At 52.9% G+C, this 17626-nt stretch overlaps 1 protein-coding gene across 1 annotated transcript; it reads right to left on the reverse strand.

Moving 5' to 3' along the window:
- Positions 1-367: 367 nt before the first annotated feature.
- EREG (epiregulin) lies at positions 368-9892 on the reverse strand. The gene is made up of 5 exons (XM_054392428.1): positions 9847-9892; positions 3358-3441; positions 2816-2939; positions 1903-2049; positions 368-428 (listed from the first exon to the last, which is right to left on the reverse strand). The coding sequence occupies exons 1-5, from the start codon at positions 9890-9892 to the stop codon at positions 368-370; spliced, it is 462 nt and encodes a 153-aa protein (XP_054248403.1).
- Positions 9893-17626: the final 7734 nt, after the last annotated feature.

The following is a 17626-nucleotide window of genomic DNA, read 5'->3' on the forward strand; positions in this document are numbered from 1 at the left end:
CAATCAAACCACCAGGACACTTGTGCTTTTTGTCTAGAACTTTTATTTTCGAGGAGCAGAATTGCTTTGAGCATATTCACAAGAATAAATATAAAATTACTCTGAAGAGTAAGCAGCTGAGCTTTTATAAAAATATATCTCTGTCCCTAGAGCTGCCTTGGCAGGGCTCTCCTTAGGAAATATTCTGTCATACAAAAATAAAACACTGACAATAACAGGCTTGACCTATACTGATTGGATCACCAAACAAGTGAAATCTCTTAAAGTACATAAATATTGTAAATATTGTTAACAAAAATAACATTTAAATAGGTGGGAAGTGAGGCCACCCAGAGGGACGGGACACGGCAGGAGGCCACCCTGGCTTCTACAGGGCACCAACTTCCTTGTACTCGCTGGAGGTTGTTCGTCTCCTCTTGTTCCTGTACCTGAAACAGAGCAGAGAAGGGTGAGTTCTGCAAAGCCAGCTGTGCAGAGGGCTTTGGGGGAGCAAAGGGTGAAGGAAGGCAATAAAAAGGCTGCAGGACCTCCTCGTGTTGAATCTAAGCCTCTAGCAGCTAGGTTCTGGCTGCGCTCACTTCCAGGTCTGACAGAGCTTGCATGTGGTCTCCTTCCTCAGCTCTCACTGAAGACTTCCCATCTGCATTGTGCTGCTGGCACTAGGACTGCCTGGGAAATGCTGCTGCATCCTTCTCTGCAGCAGGGCTGAGCACCCCAGCCAGCTAGGCCAGCTGCTGAGATGAGGAGCTGGAGTCTTGATGCAGGGAAGAGGAATTATGGTGGTCACCAGCTAGCTGTCTGCTCTGTCAAGCTGAGCTCTCTCTCTGGGGGGTGTTCCACCCTCTCAGCTCTTGGGAGCTGCTCTCCATTAGTTATGAGCCTGGAGAACGATTCCTGCTGCTCCACAACCATGGAGACTACTGCCCTCCATGGTACAGAGGAGGTGGTGCTCATGGTATCAGCCACCACACCAGATAAACAAATGAGCAGGCACTCATCCAGTGCTCTCCAGTTCCTGATGATGGGGAAGCAGCATTTCCAAGGAAATGAACTGGAATTCTCTTGTTGCCTGCCTGCACTCTCACAGAATGTCAAGGCCTGGAAGGGACCTTGAAAGATCATCCAGTCCAAGCCCCCTTCCAGAGCAGGATCACCTGGAGCTGATCACACAGGAATATATCCAGGCAGGTTTTGAATATCTCCAGAGGAAGAGCCCTGAGCAGCCTGTTCCAGTGTTCTGTCACCCTCACAGGGAAAAAAATTCTTCCTTATTGTGATGTTACACTTATGCTTCCATGGAGCTTCCTCTGCCTCAACTTCCACCACTGCCCCTTGCGCAGTCATTGGGCATCACCCAGCAGAGCCTGGCTCCAGCCTCTGGGCGCTCACCCTACACATCTTTATCAACAGCAATGAGGTCACCCTCAGGCTCCTCCTCTCCAAGCTAAAGAGTGCCAGCTCCTTCAGCCTCTTCTTGTATGGAAGATGTTCCACTCCCCTAGTAATTTTTGTGGCTCTGTGCTGAACTCTTTCAAGCAGTTCCCTAAGGTCCTTCTTGAACTGAGGGACCCAGAACTGGAAACAATATTGTCTCCAGATGCAGCCTCAGCACGGCAGAGTAGAGGGGGAAGAGAACCTCTCTCGACCTATTAACTGCAGCCCTTCTAATCCACCCCAGAATGCCCTTGGCCTTCTTGGCCACAAGAGCACATTGCTGGCTCATGGTCAACCTTCCATCCACTAGGACCTCCCAGGTCCTTTTCCTCTTCACTGCTCTCCAACAAGTCAGTCCCCAACCTATCCTGCTCCACGGGGCTGCTCTTTCCCAGGTTCTCTACCTGCACAGAGGTGAGCTGGCCCCAGCTGAGCTGCCCTCCTGAGGCAGGAGAGAGCCCTGCTTACCTTCTGCAGATGTAGTAGCTGGCGATGGAGATGGCAACGAGGAAGAGCAGGACGATGATGACGGTCAGGGCCACGTACTCCTTGCTGAGGGGCTGCCGGACCAGCTCCGAGTGCACGCAGCGCACGCCAGAGAAGCCCACGTCACACCTGGGGGGACACACAGAGTGAGGGGCAGCACCTCAGCAGGCCACACACCATGCTGTGCTGCTGGCCTGCTGCCTACTCAGCCACAGGCAGCTGGGGCTGATGCAGCTCAAGCCCAGGCGGTCCTAGAAATGGCTGCAAAGTCATCAAGTAAGTGAGGAACACCCAAAAAAAAAAAAAAATGCATGGAGGGTCTTTACTTTGTAGGCTGGGTTAAAGGAGAGGCCCTGCTGCCTTGTCTGAGGTCTGGACCCCACACTGCTGTAGCTACAGAGCAGCAGGGAAGCACATCAGAATCCCAGAATGGTTTGAACACCTCCAGGGAGGGGGCAGCCACAGCCTCCCAGGGCAGCCTGTTCCAGGGTCTCCCCACCCTCACTGTCAATGAACAAGTGTCCCAAGCATAAGATGGGCTGGTGACTAATTTCAGGTGTCTCAGACTCTCACCCAGGTCTCACTGGATCCATCACATGTGCTTAGCACCTGTTTAGGTGTAGCTGAGAGGTTGGATGAGGCCTTGAGCAATGTGGGTTAGTGAGAGGTGTCCCTGCCCATGGCAGAGGGGTTGGAACTGGAGGATCATTAAGGTCCCTTCCAACCCAAACCATTCTATGAATCTATGAATCTGCTGCTGCTCTCTAAGTTCTCCTGAGCATTTGAGTCCTTTGCTGGGCTGGTGTTGCAGCTAAGCAGTGAGACCAAAGGCCACCCAGAGCTGATGTCAAAGCCAGCTCAGAGGGGGCTGCAGGCACCCTGTGCCCTCTCCTACCTGCAGTAGTGCTCATCCAAGTCCACTATGTAGACACACTGGCCATGGAAGCAGTAGTCCTTCATCTCAGGCTTGCACCTGGTTATCCCCACCTGAGCCACACGGGGACTGTTCTCTGTCTGGACTGCAAGGAGACTTAATTAGCACCTCACCAGCCTGATTGTCCTGGACCCCTTTCCCAGACAATGCACAAGCTTCCCAAGCACAGCTGAGAACCACACTCCCAGCAAGCATTACAGCAGACAAAGCCTCCTGAGCAGGGAGAGGATCTCTCCAGCCTGATTTTCCCTGGGGGAGTTCCCCAGAAGCTGTTTCTGCTTTTCCAGCAGAGCCCTCACATCAGGCAGAGCTCTTCTGCTGAAGCAGCAATGAAAGGTGAGCTAAAAACTGGCTCTTGTTCAATAACACTGAGCACTTTGCAGGATGTCAGCAATGTTCTCAACAGGACAATGATTTCCAGGGGCACCTCAGTGAGGGCCCTGGCCCAAGCAAGATGGCAAGCAAAGAGCTGCTGTTTACCAACAGCTGTGCAGTTCACTTACTCAGGGCTGTTGTGCAGTTCTCCATCTCACCAGGCCCACATAAGGGGATCACAGTTGTGCCCAGGACAGCTTGCAATAGGTAACCTGGAAGAGAAAAAAAGAAGAGTGAATCTGGATGCTCTGCAAGTGCAGTCAGGTATTCCACCTGCTCTACTTGTTAAGTTCAGGCATGGGAACAGGCTGCCCAGGGAGGTGATGGAGTCACCATCCCTGGAGGTGCTCAAGAAACCTGTGGCCACTTGGGGACATGGTTTGATGGCCATGTGTTGGGTTGAAGGTTGGACTCAAGTGATCTTAAAAGTCTGTTCCAGCCAAGCCAATTCTATGATTCTGTAAGTTGATACAAGACTAACTGAAGCTTCTGATCTCAGTAGGGGAAAAAAAAGTTTTGTAAACTGAAAAATCCAGATCAGAGAGATCTGCTGCCCAAGTGATGCCAGGCAGCCCAGAGAGCCATCTCTGTGACATCAGCTTCCAATGAGCAGAAACTTAGCGTCTGTGACCACCTCTCACCCCCACTCTGAGTGACACTGGGCGGAACAGGCTTGGAGAGCTCACCCAGGGGAGGTAGAGGTCAGGCCAGCTCTGATCACGTTGGGTTTCTGACCAGGCTGGCATGGCAGCTGCACAGGGTACAGCTTGCAGGGTTCCATGGCTGGGCATGGCCACCCAGCACTCATCACAGGAGTTCTGTGAGCAAAATCAAGGAAGGTGTCCTTGAGTCATAGCAGTGCAGAGAAGTTCCTAGGGCTCAGCAGGTGAGTGCAGCAGGTGACTCAGCACCCCAGGTCACTGCTGAGCCAGGCTCAGCACCTCACTGCTGCCTGCAGAGGCCACATACTGCTCGAGGTGGGCTGAACACCAAAGCTGCTCTTCAGCAGCAGAGCTTCCTCAGCCCTCTGCCTGCAGCCAGAGGCTGGACAGCTCCTGCTCTGATGCCAACTTCTGCTGCAGGTCCTCAGTTAACAGCCAGCTAACAGGAGATACCAAACCCTCTTCATCTGGCCACTGGACTGGATTGGTTCCTGACCACCTCGCAGATCCTGTGCCAGTGTCACTTATCCAGGCAGAACTCCAGAAGCAGAGAGGTCCACCTCCATCCTTCCATCAACATCTACACTGCAGTAAACTAAGCTCAGTGGGCTTGATGTGGGCACCAAACACAAGAGGAGGCTGCAGCAGGCAGGCTGAGGAGCACAGCTGCATTTCCTTGGGGAGCAAGGGCCCTTCTCTGTCATTTATTTTGACATCTCTTGGGTGTGGAGTGCTGCACATGCCCAGCTTTCAGGTATCCCACTCATTAAATGAACATTTCCAAGCAGGATTTGAAGGCCAACAGAGGTCCTTGCAGCTTCATGGCTAGCCCCATGTGGAGCAGTTAGTATCTGCCTCACCTGCCCAACCCTGCTGCTGTGGTCACAAACTAACCTGCTCATGAACTGCTGAGTCACCATCCCCATTCCACAGAAGTCTGTAATTTGTGTCTTTGGGCTGTTTGCCTCCATCAACTTGTCAGGTCATGCATGGCTAATGCAGGGAGTGTGCCTTCATAATTTCTTGATCACTCCAATTCAACTCCAGTTATTAGAAAGTTTCATTACATGTCAAAGTTAACTCTAGAAGTGATTTATGGTCTTCCTGCAGCTCATCTCTTTCTGGGTGATAAGGAGGCTTCCTCTAGACTGAACTGCAGCTGGATACAGGAGCAGCAGGAGAGGGACAGGGATTTGGGGGTGTTTGTGCCCATTCAAAACACCATTCCCCCTCCTCCTCCTCACTTCCCTCCCCTCTGCATTCACAGGCTCACAGGATGTTAGGGGTTTAGACCTCTAAAGATCATCAAGTCCAACCCCCTGCCAGAGCAGGGCCAGAGAATCCAGCACAGGTCACACAGGAATGCATCCAGATGAGTCTTGGAAGTCTCCAGAGAAAAAGACTCCACAACCCCTCTGGGCAGCCTGCTCCAGTGCTCTGTGACCCTCAGAGTGAAGAAGTTCCTCCTCATGTTGAGGTGAAATCTCCTGTGCTGGAGTTCACATCTACTGCCCCTTGTCTTATGACAGGGTACAACTGTCCCCTGCCTCTTGACCCCCAGCTCTCAGATATTTATAAACATTTATTAAATCCCCTCTGAGTCTTCTCTTCTCCAGACTAAAAAGCCCCAGGGCTCTCAGCCTCTCCTCATTAAGCTCTTAACCAGGCTTCCACCAATGCTGTGGAAGAAAGGACAAAGAGTAGGTCCACCCAAGTGAGAGCCAAGTAGCAGAGCCAAGATGTCAGCATCTTGACCCTACAGGAGCCCAAGCTGGAGACATCGGTGCCCGCTGGCACGACTCAGCAAGACTGCCTTGCACTCCAGTGGGGCAGGCCCTGCAAGTTTACTTTCAGGGTGGGATTTTTTCCTTTCAAACAGCATTGTGCTCACTGTGGGTTTCGTCAGAAGCAGCTGAACACTTCATTGAGGTCAGCTGGTGACAGAAAAGTGGAAGTGTTCGAAGGATGAAGCCAGCAGCATCTCAGAACAGCAGGCTGGGAGCTTCAGCCACAGACCTGGTGTCCCAAATGATGCTGGGAAAGGAACATCTAACGACTCAGTCCTTCCCAGGAGTGCTCCATGCCCTGTCCCACTATGTGTACACCACAGCAGTGCAAGAAGGGATGCTGGAATCCTGAGACTAGTGAGAGTCAGTGGCACTGCTGCTGTCCTGAGTGATGTGCTACAGCAACATCTGGTCTGAGGGACAATGGCAGGAATGTAGACAAGGCCAAATACACTGGAAGCCCCTGAGATCCCCACTTCTGTCAGACTTAGCTGAGCAGATGGCTTAAGCCAGCTGCTGATCCCTTTCAGCCCACAAATCTGTTTCAGCTTGTATGTTTCCTCCATCTCACCATTGCCTGAGCAGTTCATTCTCAATCTAAAGCTCTCAGTTTGAGAGTTACCAGAACCTAGCTTTTGCATCTAAAAAGCTCCAACCTAGGGTCAGCTCTTCTCCTTGCTCCAGGTGGCACCACCTTCCAGCTGAGGAAAGGCCAAAACTCAGACACCTGTGAGGGCCAGGTTAAAAATAACCTCCTCCAACACTGACCAAAGTCCTGCCCCATTCCATAGTCTCCCCTGCCTGGCTGCAGCCACGGGCAGGAGTACAGCCCTGGATATCTGCTGACACCCAGCAGGACTTGCTGCGTTTGGGCAAAGTTCTCCCTGCTCTGCACTCTTACTTCTGCCCTTTCCCCCCTGCACATATTTCTCATCTGACACAAGTGGGAGGGGGATCTTGCAGGAGGGTAAGGGACCTGCACCTGCAGTGGCCCAGAAGAGTTATCAGGTGGATTCCCAGGGCAGGAGCTGGGAGAGGAAGCTGTGTTGTCATGACTTTGCTGTTCCCTAAGCAAATATCCACAGCTACCAGATAAGAGGCATGGGATGGTGGCTATCAGGTGTGCCTGGCAGGGATGGAGCATGGCACTCACTTCTGCACCACCATCCCTGCAAGGCTGACACTGACACAGCAGCTGTTGCTGCAACAGGAATACTTCATGGAATCCTAGAATGGGTTGGAAGGGACCTTAAAGATGATCCAGTTCCAACTCCTTGCCACAGGCAGGGACACCTCCCACCAGCCCAGGTTGCTCAAGGCCTCATCCAACCTGGCCTTGAACACCTCCAGGGAGGGGGCATCCACAACCTCCCTGGGCAACCTGTTCCAGTGTCTCCCCACCCTCACTCTCAAGAATTTCTCCCTAATCTCTGGTCTAAACCTGCTCTCCTCAAGCTTCAGTCCTGTACTTATCCTTCTATGAAGGGTGACAGTGAGGGATAGACCCTTCTGCAGCCCTCAACAGAGATGAGCTGCAAGGGCTAATTCAGGTCCTCTGCTGAAGGGCAGCTCTAGCTCCCAGCCCCAGAACGACTGTGCAGGATGCACACAGAGGATGCACACAGGATACAGGTCCCTCTGCAGGATTTACACCCATTTTGAATGTTTCCAACAGATCAGTCACCAGTGGAGTTGGCTTTGTCTGTCACCAAGAAGTTCAAGTGAAGAAGCCCTTGCTCCTACCACCACTGAGCTCTAGTGTGTGGCCTTGCTCTTACTCAAGGCTTGGCTGTGCCACTCTACCCCTAGCTCACATCAACCACAGCACCTCTGGAGTTCATCTTCTCCACACAGGCTGAGCACTTTTTCCTGGGCAAGGGGAAGAGGTCACTTGAGATCATTTCAGCCAGAGCACACCTCCCCATCCTTGCACTCAGGGTATGTCATCTGGCTGCTGCTTGATGTTCTGGGTAGGATTACTTGATGCCTAGTTGCCTGATGATGTCCATCAAGGCTGGAGCCCAACACTCCTCTTCCTGAGATGAGACATACAAGATGTACAGGTTGCTCTTCTTGCCCATGTCACAGGAGATGCTATCAGCCCTTTCCTCCTCTCATCCCTCTCTAGCCTACGTATACCTGGCCTGGTGTCTACATGGAGGCACCAGAAGTGGTGGACTGAAGTGTCTTTACATGTTCCTGAGAAGTTGTGTCCATGTTTATCCATCTCAAATTCTGTACCCATGGCTTCAAAACTGCCAACTCAAAGCCTCAGATGCCCTGAGCCAGGTCAGAGCAGCTCTAAGGCAGCCCTGGAAACACCAGTCTGAACAGGAAGGCTGTTGCTCCAGAACTGCTACAGGCCCACATGGCCACCTCCAGTGCTGTGGCAGCAGAGGTAAGGCAGATAAAGATGTGCCCTGTGCACCCACTCACCTCAGTGCTGCTTCCACCCCTGTGTTGACCCACACACCACTGAACCCCTTCACACACTGCCCCTCTGCCTGCGCCACTCTGCCTTCCACCACACACACACAGAGAGCAGAAATCCATTACTGCCTCCAGCCATGGACTGCCATGGACATCAGCTATGGACATCTTCATCTCCAGACCCAGTGCCCCTGATGTCCAGCCTGCTTGCTGATGGCCAAATGTGACATGAGGAAACATGAGGTCAGCAGCTCGTGAAGCTCTCTGGCCAGCCTGGAGATCTGAAGCCTGCCTTCTCCACTGAGTGGACATTGTGGTGACCACAAGGGGACTGGTGCCAAGGTTCCTGAAGTAACTCATGGAAAAAGCAGGCCCTGGGCCTGCTTCCATCACCACCACATCACCATGTGGCTGGCACAACACCACAGCTCCTCAGGGGTGAGCTCTGCCACCACTGCCTTTCTGCTGTGCAGTCAGCAAGCCCACCACAGCCAGGACATGAGGCTGACAGTGACAGAGTGCCTGTCACTTGGGTTGCTCAGCAGGAACTCCTAAAGCTTGCCTGTGGCTGGCATCAGGCCAGCCTGCTGCCAGCAGCGCTGCCGCCCTGGGAGGGAAAGGCAGTGGAGTGCTGGTTCCCTGCGTGGTGATGCCACCCAGCCATGACTAACCTGCCCCTCACCAGCAGATTCTGTGCCTGCCCCGGAAATAAATCAATCCACACACAAATCCAAGAAGACATACCAGTTCCTTCCACTGCCAAGAAGCGCTGAGTCACAGCTTGCAAGGTGCTTAGCCCTCTCTCCTGGCAAGCAAGATGCTGTGCAGTGGCTGCTCCATGAGCTAGTGTAGAAATACTGGGCCAGGGTGAAAGACAGAAATCCACACTGCAGGGATCTGAGCGCATGAGGGAACAGCCGCCCCAAAAGAGGCCTTGGGAGCTGAGCTTCCTCACCACCTGGCATCAGGACAATGTGCCCTGGCACCAAAGCAGCCTGAGCGTGCCAGCTCTCACTCCGCCTGATGTCATGCCTCTGCCAGCACCCTGCCAAGGAGTGTGGCAAGGAGCAGCTCTTGCTCCACAGCACTCCCAGGCTCTAGGGCTCTCAATGCTCCAAAGGTTCACGTGTTCACCCCTTCCGACTTTCAGGCAGCTTATGTCATGCACTAGAGCAGCACACTCCTGGTGAGGAGGTGGAGAAGCATCAAGCAGCAGGAGGCCACCACCTGTTTTCTTACCATCAGGAAGTCTCTGCTGCTGTGGGGATCCACCTGCTGAGCTCACCCTGAGCACGGCAGGGTGCAGGCAAGTAGGACCAGGCTGCAAACAAGGTCAAGGTGACAGAGGACAGACTGCACTGGCTTGAGCAGTGCTGGGGAGGAGGGTGATGAACTTCTATCTTTGCTAAGTACCAGGGCACGCCTGGGTGCCACACAAACCATTAAACATCCCCAAACATAAGACCAGAGCCAGACCTGTGAGAGACCTCTGGGCTCTGCTCCTCACCTCACAGCCACCCAGGTGCTCCCATCCCTGCCTATGACTTCATCTCAGAGAAGAACTATCTCACGTCGCCCGAAGGCCAGCTGAGCTCTACCTTCTGTCAGATTGTCCAGCAGCCAGAGCCTGCCGCAGCACTGAGCCCAGGTGTCCGACCCCTGGCCCGGTCCCGCCGGCCCCCTGGGGCAGCAGAGGAGCCCTGGTGAGAGCGGAGCACTGCGGGGCCCCGACACTCACCGAGGAAGAGCAGCAGGCTGCGGAGAGGCAGACACCCGGCGTCCATCGCCCTGGCGTCCCGAGGAGCGGAGGAGGAAGCACGGGAGGCAGCGGCAGCAAAGGCTGCGGGAGCAGTGTGGTGCCGGCCGCACCGCCCCGGACCTTTATGGGCCGGCGGCAGAGGCGGGGCGCGGCGGTGATGAAACCCGCCGGGGCTGAGGGCTGCTGCCCGGCCCCGGCCGCGGCCTCCTCGCTTCCTGCCCACCGCCCCCGGCGGGCCGTGCCCTCGCCGGCCCCCTGCACCCCGGGGCGATGCAGGGGCTGCCCCCCAGCTCGGCAGTCCCCAGGGAGGGGGATGCCCGGCTGGCCGCGCCCCCGCCTGCCTCCCGCAGCCGCTGCCTGCTGTCGGGTACCTCCAGTCCTTCCTTCTTTTAGCGAGCACCGCTGCAAACAGTTGGTGGGGCTGAAAAATCACCTGTCCCCTCTGAGCATCTGGCAAAGGTGCTGATGCCCAGGACCTCCACGGGCAAGGGATGCCCATGGCTGACTGCCCTCCTGACTTGGCAGAGTTAGAGAATGGTTGAACTTGAAAATATTAAAGGTCTTTCCAACCAAAACGACTCTGGGATTCTTCACGGCCTCAGCTAATGGGTGCCCGGTGTCAGGGTCTAAGACTTCACCAGTGCAGCATGGACTTGGACCACTGAGCCACCAGCCACCAACACTGCCTGCAGAAGGACCAAGGTTTGGACAGCACGTCAGGGCAGGCAGCCAAACTCATGCTGCCTCTCATCTGCTGGCATGTCTGAAGTGACCCTGGGCACATACATGCTATGCCAGGAACCCTTGGTGCTAGGAGCAGAAATGATCTATTAAGTTTCAGCACAGCCACAGGAATGCCACATCTCACAGAGCAGCCAGATCTGCTGCCACACTCCCAAGGTCAGCAGTGCCCCTCCAGCACTTGGCCTTGTCACAGCCTGGTAGCACAGGGCAGTTCCTGGCAGCAGGAGATCTTGCAGTGACTTAGTTATGGCTGTTTCAAACAAATGTCCTTTCAAGCCTCTTGCTGAAGCCCACGCAGGCTGCTGGTGTGTTGGGCAAGGCCTTGTTTGGTGCCTACACCCCATCATCAGATAACTGAGGGAGAACCTGTCCCCAAAGCCCTGCTGCCCTCTTTGCCTGAAATATGTGTTTTATCTCAGTGAGCTGCTCAGCCACAGCTGAGTTATTGCTTTTCCTTTTAAAGAAACATTTCCTCCTCTACCTTCCTGCTCTCCACAGTCAGAAAAGGCAAGGTGCTATCCACTTTACTGCAGAACTGATAAGCCTATCTCTCAGTGCAAGGAGCTGGAGTATGATAGTGAGGTGCAGCTGATGACTCAAGCACCCATAGTTTCTCTGTTTTACAAGTGGTTATTGATACAGCAGTGATGGGGAGAAGACACTGGAGAACACAATATACATCAGCTCCACGTTCAGACTGGAAGCAATAAACTCATTCTGGGAGGTGGAATAGAGCTGGTACTTACTGATTACAGCCCTCTTTGTGCCTGGAGTGCTTTCTTCGCTCTACAGGAGTGTGGAGATGCTGAAATGGAACAAAGCAACGTGTTACTACCAGAGCACCGTGTGCCAGCACCAGTTGCTCATTACTCAATGGGTATGAGAGCTGGCGAGACAAATGTCATCAAGATCAGTGTGAAAGTGGCTTTTAGAAGTTCTCCCTCCACAAGTCAGTGGGACCCTGAATCTTTTCCTAGGTCCCCCTTGCCCCCTCCAATCTTGGGCTCCTGGCCTACCCCACCCAATCAGTACTCCACTGTAAGATCAGCAGACAGTAGGGTTTTTTTTGATGCCACATGACTGTTTTTGTTGCTTCTTTAAATTGGGCTGATCTCCCTCATTAAAGATTTTATTGCCTGCTCTTTCAGGGATCACAATGAGTAAAGGAAGGGACTGCCATGATTAGTGAAGCATTTCTGTGTGTGGGCACAGAGATGTCTTAAAAAGCAGCATCACTGCAGAACTTCCACTTCATAATTATTTTACACTTAAATTCCTGCGTGATTTATCCTCTGGAGGACAGCATCTAATTATAGTCTTGTACCCAGATACCAAGTAAGGCTGACACAATGGGAGCAATTCATTGGAATTTCCTCTTTCACATTTGAATAGATGGAAAACAAGAATCACTGGCACATCTTTGCTTCACCTTTCTGCAATGTTCTCTGTCCCCTGCCATGTGATGCCTGGAGCTGGCATCCCTGGCTGGGGCTTTCGCCATCCTCTTCCCCATGTGGAGGCTGCCATGGTGCACACCTTGAAAGCCACATTTGCCAAGAGGCTCTTCACAGGGAGCAGCACCTTCCTGCACTCATAGGCTTGCTGTAAGGCAGGCCCAGTGCATCCCAGTACGGAGTGACATGCCTCTGTGGTGCTGATTGGGCAATCCAGCATCATGGGTGCGCTCCAGCTATGGCCTCGATTTCAGCTGGGGTGAATTGGCACACCCAAGGTAGTGCAGGGATGGAGCTGTGCCACCTGGCATCAGGCCAGCAAGGAGCCCCCAGAACCCCTGGGCATTTCAGGATTTCCTTCTTTGCAAAGAGTAAGAAGCACACCAGGAGATACCCTCAGAACTGTGCAGAAGAGGTACTTGCTTTTATTACCTCACAGCGGCTTAATGACTGCCTTTAAAGAAACCCTCTCCTTATGAAGCAGATAGGCCCAGCTCAAGGCCCCGTTGTGCTCAGCCCTCTCTCAATGCCACAAGCATTCAGCTCTCCATTCATCCAGCAGACTCGTAGCAATCATTGTTTCAAGAGCACGGACTGAGCTTTGTCTGGGTTAATGGCTGAGCTTGACGATCTTCAAAGGTCTCTTCCAACTCAACCACTCTGATTCCATCAGCTGATCTATCACTGATGACAGAGAGAGTTTTCTACCAACCACAACCCCTCTTCAGCTGAAGAGAGTTAAAAACACAGGCTGAATGTGCACTGTCCTGCACACTTTTCCTGATGGTGAACTGCTGTGGAAGATGCCAGTGTTCCTAGCACTGAATTGCCACTTGGGGTCTGTGTTTTCACCTAACTGAACCCAACATGACAAGTGACCACACCACTTACTTCAGCTGCTTTCTGTAGGACTCACATCCAGCTTTACGCCTTGCTGCTGTGGAGATGGATCTGCATTGGGTTTTGTCTCCCAAGAATACGGACCTATTTGCAAAATCAACATCTTTCTGTTAGGAAGTATTTCGGAAAGCAGAGGAAAGCAATTTCTAGACTTGCACTGTCACTGTTGCATGCAGAGTACCCAAAAGCAGCATTTCCATCAATTCCTGGAAAAATGGGCCAGCATTTCTGAAAATAGCAGGAGTGCTTAGGTCACTTTGTGAGATAAACTTTTAGAGAGAGCAAGCTTCATGAGAGATTCTCAAGAAATACTCAGCAGAGCAGATGGCTAATTGGAGTGCAGCTCACTTGACAGCACTTTCCTTTGAACCACAGGAGATGATGAAAATCACAAGCATGGGGCTCACAGGCAAGCAGAAATGCCCTAAAAAGGGAATATATTTATCTGGGATCATAGATGAGACAGCCTGGAGGAGATGAAGCAAAGAAAACCTTGAGCCAAACTTACTCCACATAAAGGTCAGTTTCAAGCCTGCCATGGAGGTGAGGGCTGAATTAGGTCAGAGGTCCTTAAACAACCAGGCTTTCCCATAAACCAGGAGAGCTCCAAAGCTGCCCCAAGGCTGGAAGTGGCCAAGGCCTCTTCCTGTAAATGCAGGCTCAGGTCAAAGCTGCTGCACAACATGGATGTTTTGCTGCTTAAAACCCCAAACCTCCCCAATTCACTCATTTCTGAGCCAGACTAGTGGTTTAAAAACAGAAGCAAACAGCCAATTCCCATCCATCTCAAGGTGTCCCAGGAGATGGACAGCTCTGCCAGTTCATGCTGCATTGCTCCCTACAGGGCAGTGTTTAAGGCTTCATTCTTCTGGCCTGTGTGACATTTCCATTACTCTCCCCTGGGCAACTCCTGAATGGCTCAACACATCTCTCTGGCAGGCAGAGCTCCCTAATGCTGGGCTGGTGTTTTCCCTTTCTAATTACAGCTCAGAGCTGCATGCTGAGGGATTTCTTCGCCTCCCAGGGCTTTGCAGCTTTTTTCATTTAGGGAATCCTTCCATGGCTGCTACCTTTACTGCTGCTAAACAAACCTGGGCAAGTGTTTTATGTGTACCCCTGTAAAGGCTCTTATCAAATCCAGTCCCTCCTGCATCATCACCCATATTTTCTAGTTGTTGTTTCTCCTTGCTCCAAGTTGTTAAGAATATGACAGGGACCAAGGTGGAAGAAAAGTGTTTTTCCCCACAAGCTGCAAGCAAGCTGGGAGAAGAACACCAGCCCCTTACCTAGCAGTCCTGAGTGCTGCCCTATCCATCAGCATCTCCTTTCAGTTCATCAAGACTTCTCTGCCCCAGCATTTTGCCTTCTCCAGGAAGATGAGGGCTAACCACTGCAAGACAGAACACATGCAGGTATGCAGACCACCCCCTCTGATGGCTCACCATGTGCACACATGGGTGCAGCACTCAGACCCTGACCACTGGACTCTGTATTTGACACCACTATGTGAAAGCCTGTTCCTGGTGGCTGCCACGTGGCCCATCTGCTCCTGGAGCAGGGCCAGTCCCTAAAGTGTGTGCTGAAGCCTACCCCTGCCTCACCCCTGCCCCATCTGGGGATGTGGGCAAGCAACTGAGTGGACCTACAGTGGCTTCAGTTCCTCTGGCAAGCACATGTCACCCTTGCCACTGCTGCAGGGGCTGAGGGGATCAAAGCAAGAGAGCAGAGGGAAGGCTGACTTCCCAGCCTCAGAGCTCCCAAGCAGCAGCAGCTGGCTGTGACACACCCTGAGCTCCAGGGGACTCCAGCCATTCATAGACTCCACACTTTGGCTGTGGCTTAGTGGTGCCTGTCACCTGCAGCCAGCCATGTGCACTGGAGCTGGGGCACCCTGGGCACGAGGAGTGTGTCATTAGGGCTGAGGGAGTAAACAGCAATTCACCTGAAACCAGCTCAGCCAGCTGAAACCAACTCTGGGCAAGAGGCGCGGGTCCACGCTGTATTTGTTTGGCCTGGTAACCAGAGGCAAGCATGGCAGCAGGTGGACTTAGTGGAATTCCCCCATCCAATGGCATTATGGGACACTCCCATTACTGTCCTGATAATTACTGTTAATCATTACTATTACTGAAGTGACCAAAAAAAAGGCTGTCAGGACCAGGCCTTCATTGTTCTGGCTGTTGTCATGAGGAGGTGATGAGACAACCTGCCCCAGGGAACCCATAAACACGGGTGCCCGGTTCAGCACCACGGTCATATTGCAAACTAGGACACTCTGGTCCTCCATGAAGCTCCCCTACAACCCAACCATGACAACAAACCATGGCACTCCCTTGGGGTCACACCAGCTTGGAGCCAGGCTGCTCACACCCCACTTTCTGTCTGCTGAGACGCAGCTACAAGGGGACAAAGTTGACCAGGAGAAACAGTCTGGGGTGGCATCACTCAGGATCCTAGAACGGCTCAGGTGGGAAGGGACTTCAGAGATCAGCTACTCCAACCCCCCTGCCATGGGCAGGGATGCCTCTCAGCTAGACTTGATAGCTCAAGGCTTCATCCAACCTGGCCCTGAGCACTTCCAGGGAGGGGGCATCCACAACTCATCAAGACATTCCCATTCTGTGTTTCCCCTGTCTGGGCCCAGCCTGCTATAAAACTCCCAATTCTTTGATCTCCAGTGAATTGAACACCTCCAGCTCCCAGGAGCCAACTGTGACTCACATGGCATGAGGAAACCTCTGGGCTTTGCTTTGGAAATGACCAAAACTATGTGAAATCATCTTCCAGTCACCTTCTCCTCCCATCCATGCTCTGAACACCACCTCAGGTATCCAAGCCTCCCTAGACACTGTTCCTAGGTCACAGACTGAAGACAAGGATTAACCAGCTTAGTCACGGGCTGGGCACCAACAGGGAGCCCCAGGGAAAGGCTGGGGGCCCCTGTGGGGCCAAGAGGGGCAGAAACAGGCACAGGTGGGAACCACCTGCCTGAAACATTGTTTTTTTCTCCCACAATTGCAGGACTGGCTGCTATCAGCCACCAGGACAGGAGACAGACCTCACTTTTCTGGTCAGAGCTAGCTGCTCCCCAGTCCATCTCAGAAGTGCAGCCTAGTTTCCTCCTGGACTAAAGAGCACAACAAAATGTGTTCAGACCCCACACACTCTCTGCTTGCCCAGCAACGAGCTGTGGGTTTACCCAATGGCCAAGGGGAGGCAAAGGCCTAGGCCTGCCTCCCAGGAGCTCTTCACCTCTCCGCCCATGGAAGGGTGTTGGTGTCTTGCAGCGTGCATGGTAGATGGGACCAGGAGAGGAACCTGGAAGTGGACGTCCTTGGGGAGAGGTGCCAGCAGCTGGTTGGCTGTGACACTTCCTCTGTGTGGTACAACACATCCACCCCCTTGCCCTCCTTCCTGCAGCTTGGTGTTATTTAAGAGGTGCAGGAGATTTGCTTTATGTAAATCAAGTGAGACAGGACAAGGCCAGGGCTGGGTTTAATTAGATTGGTGTTGGTTATTAAGAGCAGAGCTAAGCTGGGGATGGCAGTTCTTGATTGATGCTCCTGCAGCCAGGGTCTTTGTCCTCTGTATAGAAAGAAAGGGCTATGGGTCAATCAGCACATCAATTACACAAAAAAGGGTCAATTAGCCAAAGCTGCCACACACAGGCAGTGGCTTTGACTCCAGTTCAACTTCTCAGCAACAACAGTTGCTCTACAGGACTCGCAAAGAAAAGGCATCCTCAAAAACTGCATTTTTGGAAGAGTCTGGAACAGAGGTTCTGCATCAGATGCTGAGAATGAGGCTTTTTTGGTCCCCAGCCTGTAGCAGAGGTCACCCCTCCACACACAACACCGACACTGCAGCTTCACATAATCCATCCTGCCCAAAGTGAGGGCACCAGTAGCCTGCCAGCAGCCAGGCAAAGAGCATTGTGCCAGAGCAGGAGATGGCCTCTCTCAGGTGAAGCGTGGCAGGCTGTGCAGAGCACAGCCCTGCTCTTCTGACTCCATCCTGCTTTCCTGAGCCTTCTCCTCATTTTGATCTTGTAACACTGCCCCTTGTGAAAGCAGGAGAGAGGCTTCCAGGCAGGGCTGCTGTACAGAGCTGATCACCCATCCTTCCAAAGCAAGCACTTCAAGGCGCCCACAGGTTAACTGTGCTAAAGATGAGGCCTCTCTGCAAGCCTCTTCCCCCTGTCTCCTGGAGTGTTACGCAACACACTGCTGCATGGGTTTGATTGCACTGGGGCAGCTTTGATTGCCACGTCAGGCCCCACCACTGCCCACTGGAGGGGCTGGAGCTGCCTTTTACGCAGATGTAAACACCGCCGGAGCCTGCGGGCAAGGCTCTTCGATCGCTGGCCTGGCTTCCATAAACAGGATGTGAACGGCTTGTAAATATCCTGCTGCTAGTGCTCAGCTGCACTCACAAGCTGACAGCAGGCCAGGCTCACAATTGCCCATCTTTCTGCTGCAACCACACTGGTCCCATTGCACAACCCTTCCTGACCACAGCAATGGCCTCCAATTGCATGGCCCAATGCTTCTGCTTCATGGCTTCTACCAAGCGGGCTTGGAGTGACAGGCTAAGAGGGACTGGGCTGGAGCTGGAGGAGGGCAGATTGAGACTGGAGATTAGGGAGAAATTGGTGACAGTGA

This window comes from Indicator indicator, chromosome 25, assembly GCF_027791375.1.
Source record: "Indicator indicator isolate 239-I01 chromosome 25, UM_Iind_1.1, whole genome shotgun sequence".
Classification (NCBI taxonomy): domain Eukaryota; kingdom Metazoa; phylum Chordata; class Aves; order Piciformes; family Indicatoridae; genus Indicator; species Indicator indicator.

Coding starts and splice junctions, on each gene's coding strand:
- EREG (XM_054392428.1), bottom strand. CDS start 9,892: ATGGACGCCGGGTGTCTGCCTCTCCGCAGCCTGCTGCTCTTCCTCG. Junction 3,442..9,846: donor CAGCCTGCTGCTCTTCCTCG/GTGAGTGTCGGG, acceptor TTTCTCTTCCAG/GTTACCTATTGCAAGCTGTC. Junction 429..1,902: donor AGCTACTACATCTGCAGAAG/GTAAGCAGGGCT, acceptor GCTCTGTTTCAG/GTACAGGAACAAGAGGAGAC.